This window comes from Tasmannia lanceolata, unplaced genomic scaffold, assembly GCF_043159265.1.
Source record: "Tasmannia lanceolata isolate RefF3 unplaced genomic scaffold, GAP_Taslan_0.1 ptg000023l, whole genome shotgun sequence".
Taxonomy (NCBI): domain Eukaryota; kingdom Viridiplantae; phylum Streptophyta; class Magnoliopsida; order Canellales; family Winteraceae; genus Tasmannia; species Tasmannia lanceolata.
In genome coordinates, this window is record NW_027518700.1 from 7,823,138 (window position 1) to 7,841,822 (window position 18,685).

The 18,685-nt window shown below is 36.9% G+C and overlaps 1 protein-coding gene across 19 annotated transcripts; it reads right to left on the reverse strand.

The window, feature by feature from the left end:
• Nucleotides 1-1,070: 1,070 nt before the first annotated feature.
• On the reverse strand, nt 1,071-15,361 carry LOC143855672 (uncharacterized). 19 transcript variants are annotated; one of them, XR_013238039.1, is made up of 7 exons: nt 14,820-15,360; nt 12,750-12,848; nt 7,025-7,074; nt 3,913-4,037; nt 2,077-2,126; nt 1,909-1,978; nt 1,071-1,403 (listed from the first exon to the last, which is right to left on the reverse strand). XR_013238039.1 is itself a non-coding variant. In XM_077365739.1 (5 exons), exons 1-4 carry the CDS (start codon nt 14,964-14,966, stop codon nt 3,941-3,943), a joined length of 393 nt encoding a protein of 130 aa, XP_077221854.1. In that variant the 5' UTR covers nt 14,967-15,359; the 3' UTR covers nt 1,071-1,403; nt 3,913-3,940. The 19 variants fall into 19 exon arrangements, 1 of the variants encoding a protein (XP_077221854.1); XR_013238037.1 differs by having other exon boundaries at nt 1,909-2,011; XR_013238042.1 differs by adding an exon at nt 6,185-6,252 and having other exon boundaries at nt 1,909-2,126.
• Between the last annotated feature and the right edge of the window lie 3,324 nt (nt 15,362-18,685).

Consider the following 18,685-nt stretch of genomic DNA (forward strand, 5'->3'; position numbering starts at 1 on the left):
CGGGTCCAGGTCAACCCACGGGCACCCACAATTTTTTTGGATTTTTTTAACATTTTTTATTTTAAAATAGAAAATGAGATCAAGGGCTAAGAGCATCTCACTTTTTGAGCGGGAATAGTGCACTTGTGTTTGGAAATCAGCCCTTCTAACAACATCTCACTTTTTGAGGACTCCCAACTTCCAGTAGCTCATGAGCATTACTAATTTACTATGCATGAATACACTCCCTATTTTTCAAAATGGATGATTGGAAGGTACAGCCCACACAGAATGATCCAAACCGTGCATTTGATGGGCCATAATGTAAATAGGTTGTGCTCAAAAAATCATTAGCATAGGATGATTCACAATATGGAAACTTCTATAGATCGAACAGTTGAGATCGTCCTATGGCAATGATTTTTGGGGCACAATCTATTTACATTGTGGCCCATCAACTGGACGGTTTGGATCATCCTATGGTGTAGGCTGTACCGTCCATTTTGAAAATTAGGGGGTGAATTCATACATAGAAGGGGGTGAATTTATCATGACCCAATAAAAACTCTGTTTTGGAATAACATGCGGGTAACCCGCGGGTCGACCCGACCCACCCGCACTGGGTACGGGTCACTTGGTTGCTGACCCCTAGGAATGCAGGTCATTTTGACCCGCATCCGCATGACCCGCGGGTCAACCCGACCCGACCCACCCGTTTGCCAGGTCTATTAAAAAGATATTCTAGCCTAATATTGTATCTATATTAAAGGCGAAGCATTCATTACAGAAAAATGGATCATTCTTGATTTGAAAAGGATAGAATAAATGAGATTGGACCAGCCGAGAGTATCACAAACTCAGAGAACAATAAAAGCAACCAAAATTACGTGAAATTGGGGTATTCAATTTGAAGCATTCATAACTAGGTTTTCCAAGAAGGGAAGTGATATATTCCCCCTTTTTTCTTCACCAGGCCAGCCCCTATAATGTATTTATGATACACTACAAGGGGGTGAATATATCATTTCCCTTCCAAAAAACCTAAAACAACCCACTTTACCAACCATCCATGTAGTTGGAACAAAAGCCTCTTATCTACACGCCTTTGTTCCACTAGTAAAAGGGCACGTGCGTTGCCCGTGTGCTACTGAGGTATTTTACAACATAAAACTGCAAAAAATATATTTACTTTACAACACTTTACTTCATGAGACATTTTCAGTGTCATGGACCGGGCCGGTGTGAAAATTCAGGAGTTAGGTACATTCATAAGGTGGTGTTGCAACTACCCCAATAACTCCACATTGAGCTAGAAAAATGTTGTCAAAAGGGCAATGCAAATTCTTCTTTCCATCAAGGAAGCATTGGCTCTCCAAAGACTCTTCAAATGCTGTGACTTTTACTCCATTGTGGCATCCAACAATCTGTCACCTCGAAAGGCCATAATCCATATTAGAGAACACTAATAAACAACACATACAGAACATCAGTGACACCATAAGCTCATTAATTAACTAAATAATAATTAATTCATACATGTGATTCCAAGAGAAACACACAAGAATCAATAGTTTTTGTCTTGAATCATATGATGGTTATGATCTTGGGACAATAGAACTAATCACAAACAATATCACTACAACAGAAGACTGGCATGCAGTGATAGTAATTTATATGAATGCCAGTAATTTATATGAATATTGTCCAATAATTTTTTAAGAAAATAGCTATTTTTTAAAAATATTAAAAATAACTGAAAAATAATTGTTCTATCATGAAAAAAAATATCAAGATGTTTTGATATCATAGACATCTATTGAGATCTCTCCAGCTGACTTCATTTTGTTTACTAAGCAATTTCTATGACAAAATAATATAAACAGGTTATAAAACTTCGGTACGAAAAATCCAAAACTAAGAAATACTTACATTTACAAACTCAACAAGAAGCAATACATGTGGAATATTGATAGTTTCCAAGCAGTCTCAAGAAATAAACCTACGTAAGTTAGGCTTCATCGGTCTTTCCTATCTGAACGCAACATAGACAGATCATGAGAAATAAATTTGAAGTTTGTTAAAATAGCAGCCACCAACCTCTCCACATGCTTTTTCAAAGAAGAGTAGCATCCATTTGGCCGAGAAGCCTAACACCAAATTTACAAATAAATTAAAAACAGGTTTGGCTGCCACTTCCAAAACATACTGAAAGCATAACATATAAACCTAAATCTATCTTTTTGTCAATACTTGCATTAAAAAAAGTTCTTGCGCTAATCTCATGTAAATTGAAAGCATAAATATAAATTTAAATCTACCTTTTTGTTAATATTTTCATAATAAAAAGTTCCGCGTTCATCTCATGTTCATTTTCACTTGGCCACAAACGTTTAAGAAAGAAATTATGGAACATCAGGGCCCATTGAAAAAAAAGATTATGGAACATCAGGGCTAAGGTATGCATTGGTAACATATTACATCCAAATGAATAAAACAACATTTGGTACAAAGAGAATTGCAATTTGCAATCATCAATTGGAGAAAATTTGAATGTTGGGTTAATCAATGCAATAACTACTTTTGAGGGAAGCACTGTAACTGGTAGAACTCATGCATTCAAATTTAAACACAGAAGATTCATCAAAATGCAAATCAAACAGCCCAAATGGTACAAAAGAACCTTCAACTTGAACTCTCTTTTGACTGTAGATGATTTGGAGATTAGCCCATGTAAGGATCAAAGATCTCAACTTTTTCTAAGCTTAGCAAGTGAAACTCCACTTCTCCATCAGCCTGTAGAGAATCCAGAGAAGAGTACGATCCTTTTGCTATCAACATAGTGGATTCTCAAATACAGCTACCATATGAAAACCATGTGTTTGATTTTATTTGTTTCACTTGGAGTCAAATGTGAACTCGTTGAATTTATAAATACTTGGACGGATCAGCGATGTTTTTATGAGTATCAAGTGGGTTTCATACTCAGTGCAACAAAATTGAGTCCACTCAGCTACATCCGAAGATGGCAAGTATTTAGGCATTGATCATAAAAATCATGTGTGCTGAAAATGTACACTGATAATTCCACAACATAGGAGATGGGTCTGGTACACTTTACAGGATGAGACTAAGAAAAATCATCAAGCGGAGATGATTTTGTTTGATGTCAAATTTTTGAAAAAATGTATGAGATAAATAGGTTAGGATGAAAGTGTAATTGTAGATAGCTCAACAGAAGAACTCTATATTATGTTATCCACTTTAAACCTCCAAGAATGGGAGGGTTAGGATCATCCTATGGCAGAAATTTTCAGGGCATGACCTATCTACTTCGGGTCCCAACAAATGAATGGGATGATTAACTGCATGGTTTTTGGCTGGTTGTTTCTTCCCTTATACTCTTTGGAAATGACTATCTTGGTCATTTCTGTTTGAATGAAATTTGCTAACATTCAAAAAAAGAAAAGAAAAGAAAAAACTGCATGGTGGAAGCAATGTTCAAAATTTTGCTTGCAACTCCAAAATCAATGTTTCAATTTTTTACTTCTACTCATAATCAATGAAAACACTTGCTTCCGATTTGAACCAAGTGACTGGAGCCCACACAAATGGAGTTGATCCGTTGAGTTCCAAATTGATCAGCATGTTTTCGAACTCAATCAAACAATAATAGCAGTTAATTTTAGAAAAAAGACGAGAGAAATATGGCAGGTTAGAGACAAGGGCAATGTCCAACATATCACATATTCGGGACATTCACAAGCATGCCCATACAAAAATACTCATTTATATGCATTTTATGAGTATTAAATTTTGCTGAAAACATGTTACCAAGTTTCACTATGTTCTTAATCGTAAATAAATAAAAATGTGAACCATGGAGTGGTTTCCAGCGAAACGATAGTTCCTTAAAGACAGAATCAAAACACATACCCTTGAAGCTTTAGTGGTTAAGACTGAGCTAACTGTGGTGCTGCTCCTTGGAGCTGACAAGGAAGATTTGAGACCCGCTAGCATCCATTGAAGAAAAGACCGGAGTTCCAGGAGGAGTAAGAAGCCTAAGAAAAGAGTGGAGTTCCAAGAGGAGTAAGAAGTCTAATGACATAGCAATTAAAGAAATGTGCAGTTAGTTATAGATACATACTGAAGTGTATGTCTTATTCAACTAACTACAACTGCAACCATGGGTAGTTTATTGCAAAAACCTACCATGAAAAACCCATTTGACTGGAAACAAAAACTTTTCTCTTGTATTGGAAAATAAAAGAACATCTTTTCCACTAAATGTTTTTAATATTTTTAATGGCAATACCAACTCCACTAAAGATTTCAACTTTGTGGACAAGTTCTCTGCCATAGACAAGTGAGATGTAAGGATCTTGAAGTAAAATTATCGTGAAACATTTTATGAGAGCTAATTCTAGTTGCGATAAGCATGCTTAGGAATCTCTTTTTTATTTACCATGGAAAAGATACACCTTCATATCGCTCAGGCTATAAATAAGTTGGCGGTATTTAACATTTCAGTAGGGGTATAGTTTATGATTATAACATTGCTTTTGGATCCAACTACTGTGTGAAAATTTGGCATATCCTCGACAATTGATTCTTATATTCTTTCTCGAAGCTGCCCACTTTTCTTGTTCTTTCCCATGCTTCCTCCCATCAGTAGGGCAAAGTGACTTTGTAACCTTCACTTCTTCTACGAGATTTGATTGACGCCTCTTCCGCCATAATGATCAACAGAGAGACTTTCTTATGATCTAATTTCCTTTTAAATCAATAAAGAAGGTGCATATTTGAATGCATAAACTCATTGTGCTCCTACAAGTTCTAAAGGATAAGAGTTGGAAAGTAATCACAACATCAAATTAAGTTGTAGAAACTTAGTTCGTAATGCAGCTAGTGCTCAATCTTCACTAACCTACTAAAAGAAAAGAGGTGTGTTTCTACAAAGAAATTTGATATGTAAAAAAATTGTGTTCCTATAGATTAAAATAATTGCTCAATCTCACTTTGCTGGTGTCCCATTTAAAGCTTGCTCCTATATCTTTACGGATGCTATATATTAAAACCGCATTATTACTTTGGCACAGCTCCAACCATACATAAAGTTCAATGTAAGCACTTACAGACACAACAGGCAACTGACTTAGCATAGTTATCAACTATTTTATTCTGATGACAAATTAATTTAGCAATCTTGCCAATTAAATTAGGCAATTCATTTATTAAGTCTACTGGGATTTTAGCAAACCATGAAGCATGTACATTGAAAAGATTGTAAAAAGGTAACTAAAGCTCATCCTTGTATTAAGTTAATACCTCACAATAGTTCCCAAATATATTATGATATAAGATTTCATATATTGATGTTAGTACTTACTGTGGTTGAAATGTAAACAGAAATGTGAAGAACAATAGAATTATAAATTTGAGACTGAAATGTACACTGAAATGTGAAGAACAATAGAATTATGAATCAAAAACTTTGCCCACATAGATCAGAAGAAGGCCAAGAAAAACCTAGATGCAAGTGAGGTAAAACAAACATCAAATTTATCCAATTTTGCGAACACTACAAGCCCACTCAAAGATCTCATTTTTCAGCAAAACAACTGAAATAGATATTTTCCTCTTATAAGTCTAAAATAAATTTCAATGTTAAAGGGAAACAAAATAACCCATATGTAAAGCTCTTGGTAATCCAAAAAATTCCAAAGCTCATGAAAATAATCAAATAACTGAAATAGGCGATATAAGGCAGTTATTCGTCAAATATCTCCTAATTTTGTAGAACTTGCATATGCATTCACACAATTGACATCATCTTTGTTTACACCTGCTTCTTGCAAATCCTAATCTATACAAAGGAGGACTTTGTCACCTAGAAGATCCTGATCATCAGCAGGTCAAAAGCATAATAGGATAGTGATAAAAAAAATTCCATTAAAAAAAACAAAGTGATAGAAATTTCTTCTTCATCAAACATTTTGTATGAGGCTGTCATGTGATAAGCATCACATGTCATAATCCCTCCAAGGAACTCTGCATATATTTTAACTCCCTTAGCTGACCATTTAACCGTGTTCCATGAATAAACTTTTTATTCATCAAAAAGCTATTGGGGATAAAAGATATAGTTATGATAAACAGAAGATTGGGAATAAATTTTAGGATGATTATAAACAACCAAAACTTTTACCTTCACATATTCCAGCTCTTCCAAAAGGAGCAAGCTTGCTCCCTCTCCCATGACAAAGCCATCATGATCTTAGAAAAGGATAGATCATCATTTCTCAGTATAGATCAAAGTTCCCAACTCTAATTTATTGAATTTCGCTATAGAGAATGGCATAAGAAGTGAATAAAAAGAATTTAAATTCTTCTTTACTAATAAAAAATATACAGTAGGAATATGCAACTAAGAAAGTGCTAACCACAACCATTAAAAGGCATAGAATATGAGAATGTAGATTTTACCATGTCCCCTTCTTTTCTCTAAATCTCCTTCAACGACATCCAAACAAACATTTAGGCTATGTGCCTGCTACTATTTTTAGTATTGATGCTAACACTAAAATTAGCAATGAGGATAAGAGATAACATGAATGCTCTTGACTACTGGCTTATTGAGAAGCTTCAGCTTCCTCTCCACTTACAAATCTTTTTTTGTCATGGATTCTGCACTCCCTCTCCCATTTACACCATTGCCCAAAACCATAAAATCAGTACCAACAAAACCATATTCCATTTAAAGAAAAAGCCATAAGCATTGATCCTTTTCTCAATTGTATATATCAACAAAGTTCCTCAAATCAAATCCCAAGATATGCCAAAGGAGTGAAGAATTTTATGTAAATGGTGACGATATTTGCTTCAATCTTATTAACACATTCCAAGATTCCAATCATATATTTGGATATGGAGTAGAAGTGCTAATGAACTTCATACATCTGTACCAGGAGAAGCATATGTGGATTTTCTGCATCAGTAATATGGTTGTGGAACTGTTAGAGAGACTGGTTTAGGCATATGTTTCTACCTCTTTGGCAAATCAAGCTCTAGCACACCACTTAATGCCTTTGATGCTTCCTGAAGCTCCTCCAAACCGAAAACAACACAGACAAAAGCTAAATCAATGTTGCTGACATTATAAAACTAAGAATTACTCCACAAAACTGTTAGAAGAATTAGGTCAAGCAAGAGGTTGCTTAAAGCATTACACCCAAGGTATCTAGTTTGGAATACTAAGTTTGTTGCCTCAAGCCCCTATATATATTAGATACACTAGGGTTTTAATAGGTTAGTGGGCTCTAGCCCAAAATAGGCCCACTACACCGGTCCATTATCTTATTGGGCTTATATTAGAACATATATGAGTTATATTATATACCCAACAATCTCCTCCTATGTTCTACATATAGCACAAACCAATAGATAGATAGTGTACTGTTCAAAACAAAATATTGAATCATCTACATCACCATATGTTCTATATCATAAAAGATCTGTAATCCAACTGAAAACATGAATCCTTTTATGACAAACCAAGAGTTTTAGATATACAACAAGCTAAACTCAACCAAAAGGTAGTTTCACATATAAGTGAACCCCACTAATCTTAGAGGAATTCATTCATGGGATATGATTCTCATCGAGATCCAAAATAAAGTTCCACAAAAAAGTGAACTCTATACATACTGAAATAAAAGCATAGTCTTTATGACTTAAGAAGATTTAAGTAAGTCATCTTCATCAAAGTCCAAATCAAGACAAGCTCCTCCTTTTTCGCCAATCCCTGTGAATTACCAAATATGGATTTCATGAAAATGAATCCAATCATTTGTGTAAAACACTAAAGGATCTAGTTCTACCTGAAGAAGAACTTAGTACAATTCCATAATTCACGAAAGTATCTAGTTCTACCTGAAGAAGAACTTAGTACAATTCCAAAATGACTGAAAAAGTATCAGTATCACTCTCACCATAAGTATCATTGTCAAGTTTCAATAAAAAACAAGACCTAAACAGCTTCTTTTGCAAATAATCATTCCTAATTATCAAGTTTCAATAAAGAACAATACCAAATAGTTTCTTTTGCAAAGAATCATTTCATGTTTCTTTTTGGAATGTTACAATCATCTTATCCATATTTGAGTTAAGATGTATCATCAAGTTTGGAATGTACAATCTTTCCCAAAAAGGACATTCATCAAATGTGGAATGACATACAACAATTGTAAACATCATCGAAACATATCAAGTGCCTATCTTGGCCAAGAGAGGGAGATTCGAAAAATTCAAAATAACATGGATGTAGGTTAAGACATGTCTACATGGTCTTTAACTCCATCTCCCCCACAATTTTGAATATTCGATCTTTGGCCAGTCCCTATTGTGAGAGCTTCGGCCTATTATCCTTCGATGTCGTATCAATCAAAGTGATAATCCCGTGTTCTTGAGATAATTCAGCATATGACCTGTTTCAGCCTAAGATGTCTCCTCTTACCATTAAAGAGTGAGTTCTTCACAACCATTGTTGTAGCTTGATTATCACAGAACACACATAAGGAACTAATCCTTAACCCACTAAAGAACTAATCTTTAACCGGGTCAGTGGAATGCCATAACTATAATCAGATTCTTTATCCCTTATCTGTCATCTATAGCTGAACTTAGGGCATAAAGTTCCAATTCGACTTCCACACAACAGCAATAAATTTGTTGTCCTCTGATTCTGAGCCCCATGATACATCAGAATAAACTTTCACAAAGTGGATGGCCACCATAGTTTTGAGCATTCTTGTGAGTACTCTTAACATCTCACCAGTTGTATAAGGACATCCCTATGCTCATGGCCAGGAGTGCTAGTCAAATTACTCAGCATGCCAACTATAAAGGCTATGTCTGGCCTAGTGCAACACATAACAAACATGAGACTACCAATCAGTTTAGAATAATCTAACTGATCCACACACTGTCTCTGCCTTAGAGATCAGCTTCTTGGTATAATCAAAATGGTGTCTCAATCGGTTTGCACTCACTGCATCTCCTTAAGGAAAGTATTTTTTTCATATAATGGTCTAGGCCAAGGGTGATTCCTTGCCTTTCAAAAACTTACTTTCGTACCAAGAATGGTGTTAACAACACTGAGGTCTTTTTATGTCGAATTCTTTACCCAAGGTTAGTTTCACATTAATCACCACACAGAGAGATTGGAAACAAGAAATAACATCTACATACAAGCAAATAATCATGACCTTATTTGACACAAAATGATAGTAAATCATTTATCAGAGTAATTGATCAGAAAACCCAAAGCTCTTTACTACTTTGTCAAATTTTTGATGTCACAATGTAGGTGTTTGATTATGACCATAACAAAATTTTGTATAAGCACATACAAATATCTACTTACAGCCCATAATCTTAACCCTTTTTGGCAAATCGACTAGCTGTCAAGTTAGATTTTCTAACAGAGCTCATTTCATCATGAATGGCTTCTGCCTATAACAAAGAGTCCCTAGATCTCATCACTTCCTGATAGGATGATGGATCATTCTCCAAATGGTAGGTCACAAAGTCCTCACCAAAATTCTTGGGTACTCTACCCCATATAAATGAAGTGCATATACCAAAATAATAGTAACTACTTTAACATCTTATAAAGTTAGTTGTTTACCTGAAGAAAAGGCCAAGTTCGCAGTACCAGTGTGAGTGACCTCCATGCCTGCTCCACTAGCCACTATTCCAGTCTTCTTTACTTCGATAACACCAGTGAAAAATTTCTTTGAGTAGTAAGCATGACAAATGGCTTCTGTATCTAACCACCAACCTGAAGAATTACTGGCCTTATCTTTTCCCAACATGGCAGTGAAACTTTTAGGCTCAGCCTTATCTACCAACATAGTAGCTTCCTTATATGGTGTGTCCAAACGATTAAAGTTTGACCATCTCAAAGGGAATTGCAGTCTTGTCCATTTTAGTCAAATTTACCAAAATAAAATATGGAAAGAGTGCACCTGATTTGCGAAGCGCGATAACCAAATAAGAATAACTAAGTCGTGAACCAAATCCAAACTCGAATCCGAGATATCCAAGATGAAACCCAACAGCAAGAGATTACCACCAAGGGAAAAACCCAAACCCAACCTATTGGGATTTACAGGGGGTGAACCAAGAACAAAGAACCAGCCAAGGCGAAACCCGAGGCGAGAGTTGTTCAGACTATCCAACTGTCGGCAAAACTAGTTGGCAAGAACTGGTCGAAAACCAATTGCAAATCCCAAAACAGATTGGTTTTCTGTATAACTCGCGATTTTCAAAGCTGTTTTCTTGCAAGTCTTGTCCAGATTTCTCGCCAGAAATAGCCCTGCGGCAAAAACACCAACTGTCGTGAGTAAACCCCCAATATGAGCAACAATCTGAGCCGTGAGTAAACCCCCAAATTCCGAGTGATCTACGGCCTGGAGTTAAATTCCCAAAAAAAAATTCGAGAATCTAAGACCAACACCAAAACAGTAGGTTCGGCCCAAAAAGAAACAAACGTCCGTGTTTGATGAGAGTGTAACAAACGTCCCTGTTTGTTCGGATGGTAGCAACAAGGGTCTGTTTCAAACGAGAAGCCACATCACCATCTTCTTAAAAAAAATCGATTCTCAACGGTGGAGGAAAGCTTGCAAAGAAAGCTTCAATGGATTCTTTTGTTTCCCTTGAAAGAGATCTTTTGTTTCCAACAAAAGCAATCCTTCCTTAAAAAAAAACTTAAGGATAGCAATCAATTTCTTTTCTTCTTTTTTTGCTATTTTTGCCCAAATTGTTGCTATTTCTGTCCTTTTTTTGTGTGTGAAAAGAAATCCGGCAGAAAGTTGCAGATCCGGCAGAGGTTCCAACGGTAGTTGATGACCGACTATGGTTCCAACGTGAGTTGCGGCATGTGAAGAAAGCTTCAATGGCAGAAAGCGTTTAAAGCTTGCAAAGAAAGCTTCAATACCCACCACATCTATGAGGGAAGAAACCCACGGCAATAATAGTAGACGTAAAAGTAGACGTCCTTCCCAAACGAGCTCTGTGGGAGTGCAATCCACGCTCAATTGTTCAACTCTGCCCCAGCAAAACACAAGTTATAACACTAGTTGCAGAGAGATCATGGCTGCCAAGTGAAACCCCCAAAATCGTGAGTAAGAGCCATGTATGGTGGGAGAGGGAATAAATCCGACGGCGGGCTTTACCCAACTAGGGTTTATTAATTCCCATCACGCCCCTTTCTGCTTATGTGGAAGAAGAAACCCACTAGGGTTTCGCGAATAACCCAACCGTGTAATTCTCCCTACAAATAAAATGAGAAAAGAGAGATCGTCCCAAGAACGATTTTACAGGAGTGAAACCCACTGCCAAACAGTTTTCTAGAGAAGATAACTACGCCCAAAAAACAATTTTTGAGGGACTCAAACCCACGGCTAAATCTTAATTCCAACGAGTGAAATTAAAACCACGAGCGAGAGATTAAGAGACATCTTCTTCTTCTTTTTTAAGTTGAGGACGTTCCCAAAAGAGAAAATCTAATGCTTCAAGATTGTTAGAGGAATTAGGTCAAGCAAGAGGTTGCTTGAAGCATTACACCCAAGGTATCTAGTTTGGAATACCAAGTTTGTTGCCTCCAGCCCCTATATATATATATATATATATATATATATATATATTAGATACACTAGGGTTTTAATAGGTTAGTGGGATCTAGCCCAAAATAGGCCCACTACACAGGTCCATTATATTATTGGGCTTATATTAGAACATACATGGGTTATATTATATACCCAACAAAAACAACATAAATTAGCATCTAAATCAGTCCATTTGCTTGTATCAAAGGCATTGATCGCAACACTCTAACAAACTGAAAGAAATACATATATTGCTATATTTGTCCTAAGAAATTTTCAGTAAATAGGATGGAATTGCTCAACAAAACGTAATTATCAAATATTTCCTTGTTTTTCTGCGTGTCAAATCTGATGATCCGAATAGAACTACCGAAGAAGGTCATAAGCAATGAAAGGAATTGTAGGGTTGGCATTATAGTACCAAGAAATTTCAGTCACTTCACAGATTAAAGAAATTAGCATATGAATCTGTCCATTTCTTATTGTTTTTAATACCAAGATTGATCTCAATAAATGTGGCCAAAAGGGTTATGACTTGTGAGGGGAAGAAAAAAATAATTCATGGGTTTGTATTAAGTCATTGGTATTGGCATTACCATGTTTTAATAATTGCAAAAACTCAGCTTATGTCTTCTTGTTTAATTGGCTTCCCAGAGCATTTTGGGAACTGTAATAACCTTTGACAGGTTTTTAAATAACAAAGAGGATGATGAGCGAGTGCAATTATCAAAGCATGGTAGTGCCAATATCAGTAGCCTTATATTATTGTGCCAATAAAATGAAACTGAGAAAAAAACCAAAAGAAGGAAAACTTCATAAATGCAGAAAAAGAACAAAAGAAAAGGAATAAAATCTAGTTTCATGGTCACTATCAAGAAGTATGTTTTGGTGGGTGGGCATCAAGAGGCTAATAAACAGCATTTCAGGAACATGCAGAAATCAAAAGTTGGAAATTTAGAGATTTGAAGTTGCTGAAATTCTAAATTATAAAAATCAGATATGGAAAAGACAAGAAAAAATTTGTACTCAAAAGTTTGGAACCAGTATCAGGGACGATGGGGAAAACCTGAAATTGGTATAGGCCTCTCTATAAAAACTACTTACCATTAAGTACCAGAAAGGTGGAAGGAGAGTTTTGGTCCTAGTAAAAAGGGTCTTGGTCCAGGTGGGGAGAAGTAAATCCAGTAAAATGACCAACATACCCTGTAACAATAGGAGATAGAGGGAACTTATTAGAAAAAAAGTCATGGGATACAGGCGGAATTTTAAGGCGCAAACCACCTGACGATGTACATGATATCCCCAGGGGCAAAGCACAAACCAATATGATGAAAAATCCTAAAGAAAAGAGGACATGGAAGGAAGTTTAGCAGAATATGAAGTGGGACGTACGTGACATTTGAGGGAAAGTTGTTTGACGAAATTTCAAGGTATAGGCTTTTAGAATAGTAAGGATTATAGATGGAACATGCAATTAAATTGATTCATTCCCTTGAGTGGTTTATTCTATGAATCTTTTTTGGGGAGTGATAAATTGACTCCCCAAATTGATAAATCGACTCCCCATGTGACTTTCTCTCTCCTCTAGGTTAGAGAGAGAAAGAGGAGAGAGATAGACACATGGGAGTCGATTTATCCATTTGGGGAGTTGATTTATCACTGCCCATCTTTTTTTTATTATAAGAGAGCAACAGGGCGGACTGTACTTTCGGACCCGTGGTGACAATCAATTTTAGGGTTCCTACAGAAGAACATGCAAGTGCAATCAATACTGTTGATCTTATAAAACGTCGTGAGGCCACACACATAGAACAGCCCGTAGAGAGTTAGGAACAGCCTAATAGCCACCATCGTTTTAGCATTTTCTATTAATTAACTAATTTTACTATCAAATTAACAGGTTAATTGATCTTACAGCATAAATTCAAACATATGATAGTGTTGTGTCATAAGAAAGCACTCTAAATTAGTTTCAGCAAAACAGTAGTAGGGGTGTCAACGGGCCTGATCCACGTGCATATCGGATCCAAAATTGACCTTGTATAGAGGCTTGATCCAGATTCAGGCTATTCATTTTTCTACTAAACTTCTGATTCGGTCCAGCCCATTTACACCTCCTAAACACTAGTCTAATATGGTTGAATCTTTCGAGCGGAAATAGTGTGTGGTCCATGTAGCTAAGCACCCACATGTGTTACCTAGGTTTCCAACAGGCCTCTCTATAGTGAAATGTGGTAAATCATACAAACAGCTAGTTTTTGGTGACTAGTACCATGAGGACCTGTTTGTTTCGGTTTTTGAGAACCGATTGTGAGCCCAAAACTGATTATTGGACTCAAATTAACATTTAATTTTGACTCCAATAATCAATTTTGGACTCACAATTGGCTCTCAAAAGTCAAAAAGAAAAGCCCTGTTCGTATAGGATTCTGGCAATCGATTGTGAACCCAAAACCAATTATTGGACTCAAATTGGTTTTGGGCTCACAATCCTTTCTCAAAATCTTAATAGATCAAGGCCAAAGAGGCAAAGAGGGACTTTAGATTTTGAGAACGGATTGTAAGTCAAAAACTGATTATTGGACTCAAAAGTACGTTCATGTGGCAATACTAGGAGGGATGTTTGGGGTTGATCTAGACACTGCCCTGCAATTATATTCAAACAAAAACATTGGAGAAGAACTGAATAAGGTAAGAAAGAACAAAAGGAAGACAGCATTTTGGTAAGGCTTTTGCGTAGTGAAGACAGCAAAGTGGCAGGAGGGTAGGTGGTATGTGGCAGGAGGGAAGTGCAATGTTGTTGTTTTGTATGCCCGTGGCAGGAGTAGAATGCTCTAAGTGACAGTGGGACATGGACGGCATTAAAGAATTGAAGATGAGCTGAACTGTAAAACCATAAGAGAGAAACCGTGGGTGATGGAAATCGGGTTGGGTCGGGTTGAGGAAATTGCAAATCGGGTTGTGTCGGATTGGGTTGGAAAATATGGGTTCCTCGGTTAGGTCGGTCGGGTTGAGACCCAAGTTGCACTCCTAACGATAACGAAAAAACTACTTTTCCTTTTCCTTATTCACTATGTGCGGGTCAAATTACGAAAATTTTACTCGTGAACAGACGAAACTAACATAAATGCCAGCAAGAAAAAAGAGAAACCCTAGCAAAAATAATTTTGATACCTGGATGTGAAGTACAACTGTGACCGTCATATAGCACGCCGTATACGTCGTTGTGTAGAAAAGATAAAATCTGATAGTTATGAAACAAAGGTCTACGCAAGCTATGAGCCGAATGAAATCAATTGAATCGCTGCAATCCAAGAACATACAATTTATGATCTCTCTCCACGTCTCCGTGCTCTCCCTCCATCTCTGCTTGATGCATCTCCCAACACCTCTACCTCACTCTCCCATTCCGCCCTCTATTTCAAGATATTTTTGTAGGGTTTTCTGCTCTTTCCACTTGCCCTAATCACCTTCGCCACAAGCAAGAGAAGGAAAACCTCAATTTCCAGATCCTTTTCTAAAGCTAGGGTTTGGGCCCGGAATTTTCATGGTAAAAAACATCTCATTCCCTGTTTTTTGTTCTTATCTTTTCCCCTTCTTCTTGCAGGTTCCAGGCATAAAAAATCCACCGGCTAAAGACCAAAATACGCATGTATGTGTCTCTCTCTTTTTTAGTATTTTAATTTGTTCAAATGTCTCTTTTAAACTTACGGGTATTTTTTTCTCCTTTCATATGACTAAGCGCAAAAGCAAGATCCCAAATCAGAAAAAGTGATGAGATTTGGGTAGGCTTAAAAGGGCTCGGGCACCCTCCCCTTAAGGGCTAGATTTTGAGGGTAAGTTCTACCAAGGCCCGGACAAGTGGTATCAAAACTGGGGCGTGGTAACTCTAGTATACCCTCGAGGATGGAGAAAATCCCTCGGGGAAGATCTCAATAAACACAGTATACCTTCGAAGACGGTGAAATCTCCTCAGAGAAGATCTCGTAGTTCCCACATTGCTCCCATGTGAAAGGGTGAGATTGTCCATGATGTAGATAGGCTTAAAAGGGCTCGGGCACCCTCCCATTAACGGCCAGCTTTTTAGGGTGAGTTCTACCCGGATAGTGGCATCGTGCATTGTACCGTAATGGGGCACAACCATTGCATGCAACCGTCAGCTTCGTGGCCCATCATTCAGAAGCTTCGCTTATCCACCCTTGTGCTTAACGACTCATTTCTCCTCCACGCCATACTTCGCTGTATCATCAAATCAACCCCCATATCACCAATTTTCCCACCAAACTCTTGGCAAAATTTATCTTGAAATTATTTGTCTTATGTCTACCAATTCTGCTTGGGTAATAGTTTGCTCGAGAAGATAGTTAACATAGAAAGTCCATCCAAGGATAAAAGAAACCATAGCTTGTTATCCCACGGTAAAAAGGATTTTGCCATGAGGGGTTGGATGTTGATTTTTGTCATCATTTACTCAACCGATAGATGGAAAGTCCATTGAACATGGGAAAATCAATAACATCGCTTAGGCCCTGTTTGGATTGCAGGAAATTTTTGGAAAAGTATGAAACATTGAAACGAACAACTTTTCAGGGATTGAACCTCTAGCTCAATGGTCAAGGCTTTGTTATTCAACCCAAAGGTCCACCCAAAAAAAGTAAAAAAACCTTTTTAGATTTTTTTTTTTGCTTTTCGAATATAATTTGAACTAAAGTAGTTACGATTTTATTTACCTGGACCTTCAATTTATATAATGAAATTCATCAAAATAAGCCATAGTCACATAATTTTCCTCTAAATTGTAGAAATAAAAAATTTCTAAGAACAAAAATTCTAGAAGAAATGTTTTTCCTCAATCCAAACAGAACCTTAGGCTATGTGTCGTCAGCCGAGGGAGTTTTTCTCATGGAATATTAGTTTATCAAGTGGTGGAGGGATAAGGAGGCTGGGAGAGGGAGACAATCGAGAGGCACTTAGTGAGGAGAAGGAGAGGAGTGGTTGAAAACAGGGAAAAGAAAAACTCTACTCGGATTTCAAAATAGAGTTTTTATTTTCCTTATTTCTCAGCCACTTCGCACCATTTCCTCACTCATGGCCTCTCAATTCTCTCCCTCTGCCATTCTTCCAACTCCTCTCCCAGCACATGGTAAGCTAATTATTCCATGAAAAAAAAATCATGGATGCCAACACATGGCCTTTGTGGTGGCATTTTTCGATCATGTACCTACAAAAAAAAAAAAAATTCGATCATGTCATGCGAATAGTGAGCCATGCATGACAAAATGAATTTGGATGATAAATGTCTTGAGAGATGAACTCAAGAATAAATAAATAAAGTTTGGATCAAAGGGATTAGGATTAGCAAAAGCTGATGAGAGAGTAGCCCACTAAACAATCTTACATCACCATATGCAAGCGCTTGATGATAGATCTATTGTTCTCCGTACATACTATTATAGAATATAAATACCTTGGATTTGATCATGACCTTAGTCCAGGCAATTAAGAACTTCAAACAATGAGATTTTATGATTTTGGCCTTTCCTGATGCATCTCTATCAAGACTCACGAGGGCTCATATATGAAATCAAGACCGTTGATCTTGTAGATCATCATGATGGGACCCACATTATCTTGACCTCATCCTGAACTGACTACTAGTGTATAAGACAATGGACTACAAAATTAACGCCTATACTAGACAAGAAGGATCAAGGGCTTAGGATCATCCAATCAAATTGTACCCAACGGCATGTTGGCCAGACTTATGCTCACCCTTAAGATCAACGGATCCGATCAGATACACAAGATACAAGTGGGGCCCAATAATTTTATGTTATGAAAGTGCCTAACAAGAGAAATTATATGGTAAATGCATATGTAAGTCGGCACTAGCTGTACCACATAACAACCTTGATATTTGGTTCAGAACTTACCTTGCGCGTCCACCCTTTTTAGCATTTTTCAAATCTGATCCCATGTTGATTGAATGATTGTGCAACGTTGCCTACTTTTTCTTTTCAATCATTCAGTGTTTGGTTGCACAAAAGCAAGGAATGGCCTAGGGGTTTTGCTTTGCATTTGGGTGTTATATCATTTAAACTCCTTATTTGTTGTCAATATAAAATTAAAATCTTTGAAGACTACCGCAACTCTCCTAGTTAATCATTGCATGTCTACTGATGTATCACTCTTGTCCCCACCGAAAGAAATCCGAGCCCCAAACCACATAAAGTTGGAATTTTGCTTGGATTTCATGGGAATGATATGCTCTCTCTCTCTCTCTCTCTCTCTCTCTCTCTCTCTCTCTCTCTCTCTCTCTCCTAAGCAGCTGATTTTTTGGGCACACCCTATCTATACCAGGGCCTATCAAATGAATGTTTTGGATTATCCAAATAATGTGGGCACACTTTGTTTTTTGGTCGGCGGACTAGAGAAGGTTCTCTAGTCGGCCGACTAGAAAAACTTTCCTCATATATATATATATATATACTGGTAAGACACCCCGTGCGATGCACCGGGGGAGAAGAATGGACATGAAAATGAAGATGAGGAAAGAATAAGAAATTCAGTTTCGTAAATAGAAGGAAGAATGAATTCATCAAAAACAGAGAGGGAGGAATGACAAATTGAAGTTTGTAAACGTAAACAGAATGAAAACGAAGCAAAGTCAGAACTTCTAAGTCAATAAATGGAAAATTTGAAATTTCAATTTGTAAGCCTATGAAAATGCAATTACTGAAGCATTAGAAGATTTCCTTAAAATGCAAGTACAGATGATTTCCTTTCTTTATAAAAAAAAACAGAACTTTTGAATAAGTAATTCCCCTTAACCAAAATTGAAATCTATGAGATCCATAGAGTAAGTTGTACAACATCTCTTTTATCTTCAAAACCGCGCTACATTGATTGAATTAGAGGTAGAGGGTCTTCCAATTCCAGGGACGTGTAAGACCTGTCAGCTATTTTTGGTGATCACGACAAAATCCAGAACATTGCTCGTTTCTTCATTTTCATAGATGATTCGACTCTGTGTACCCTTC

What these genes read in the sequence shown, in the direction of transcription:
- LOC143855672 (XM_077365739.1), bottom strand. Translation starts at nt 14,966, where the DNA reads ATGTTCTTGGATTGCAGCGATTCAATTGATTTCATTCGGCTCATAGCT. An exon ending in CAGTTGTACTTCACATCCAG is followed by an intron (nt 12,849 to 14,819) that starts GTATCAAAATTA and finishes CTATTGTTACAG; the next exon opens with GGTATGTTGGTCATTTTACT. An exon ending in GAGCTTGATTTGCCAAAGAG is followed by an intron (nt 4,038 to 7,024) that starts GTAGAAACATAT and finishes CTCTTTTCTTAG; the next exon opens with GCTTCTTACTCCTCCTGGAA.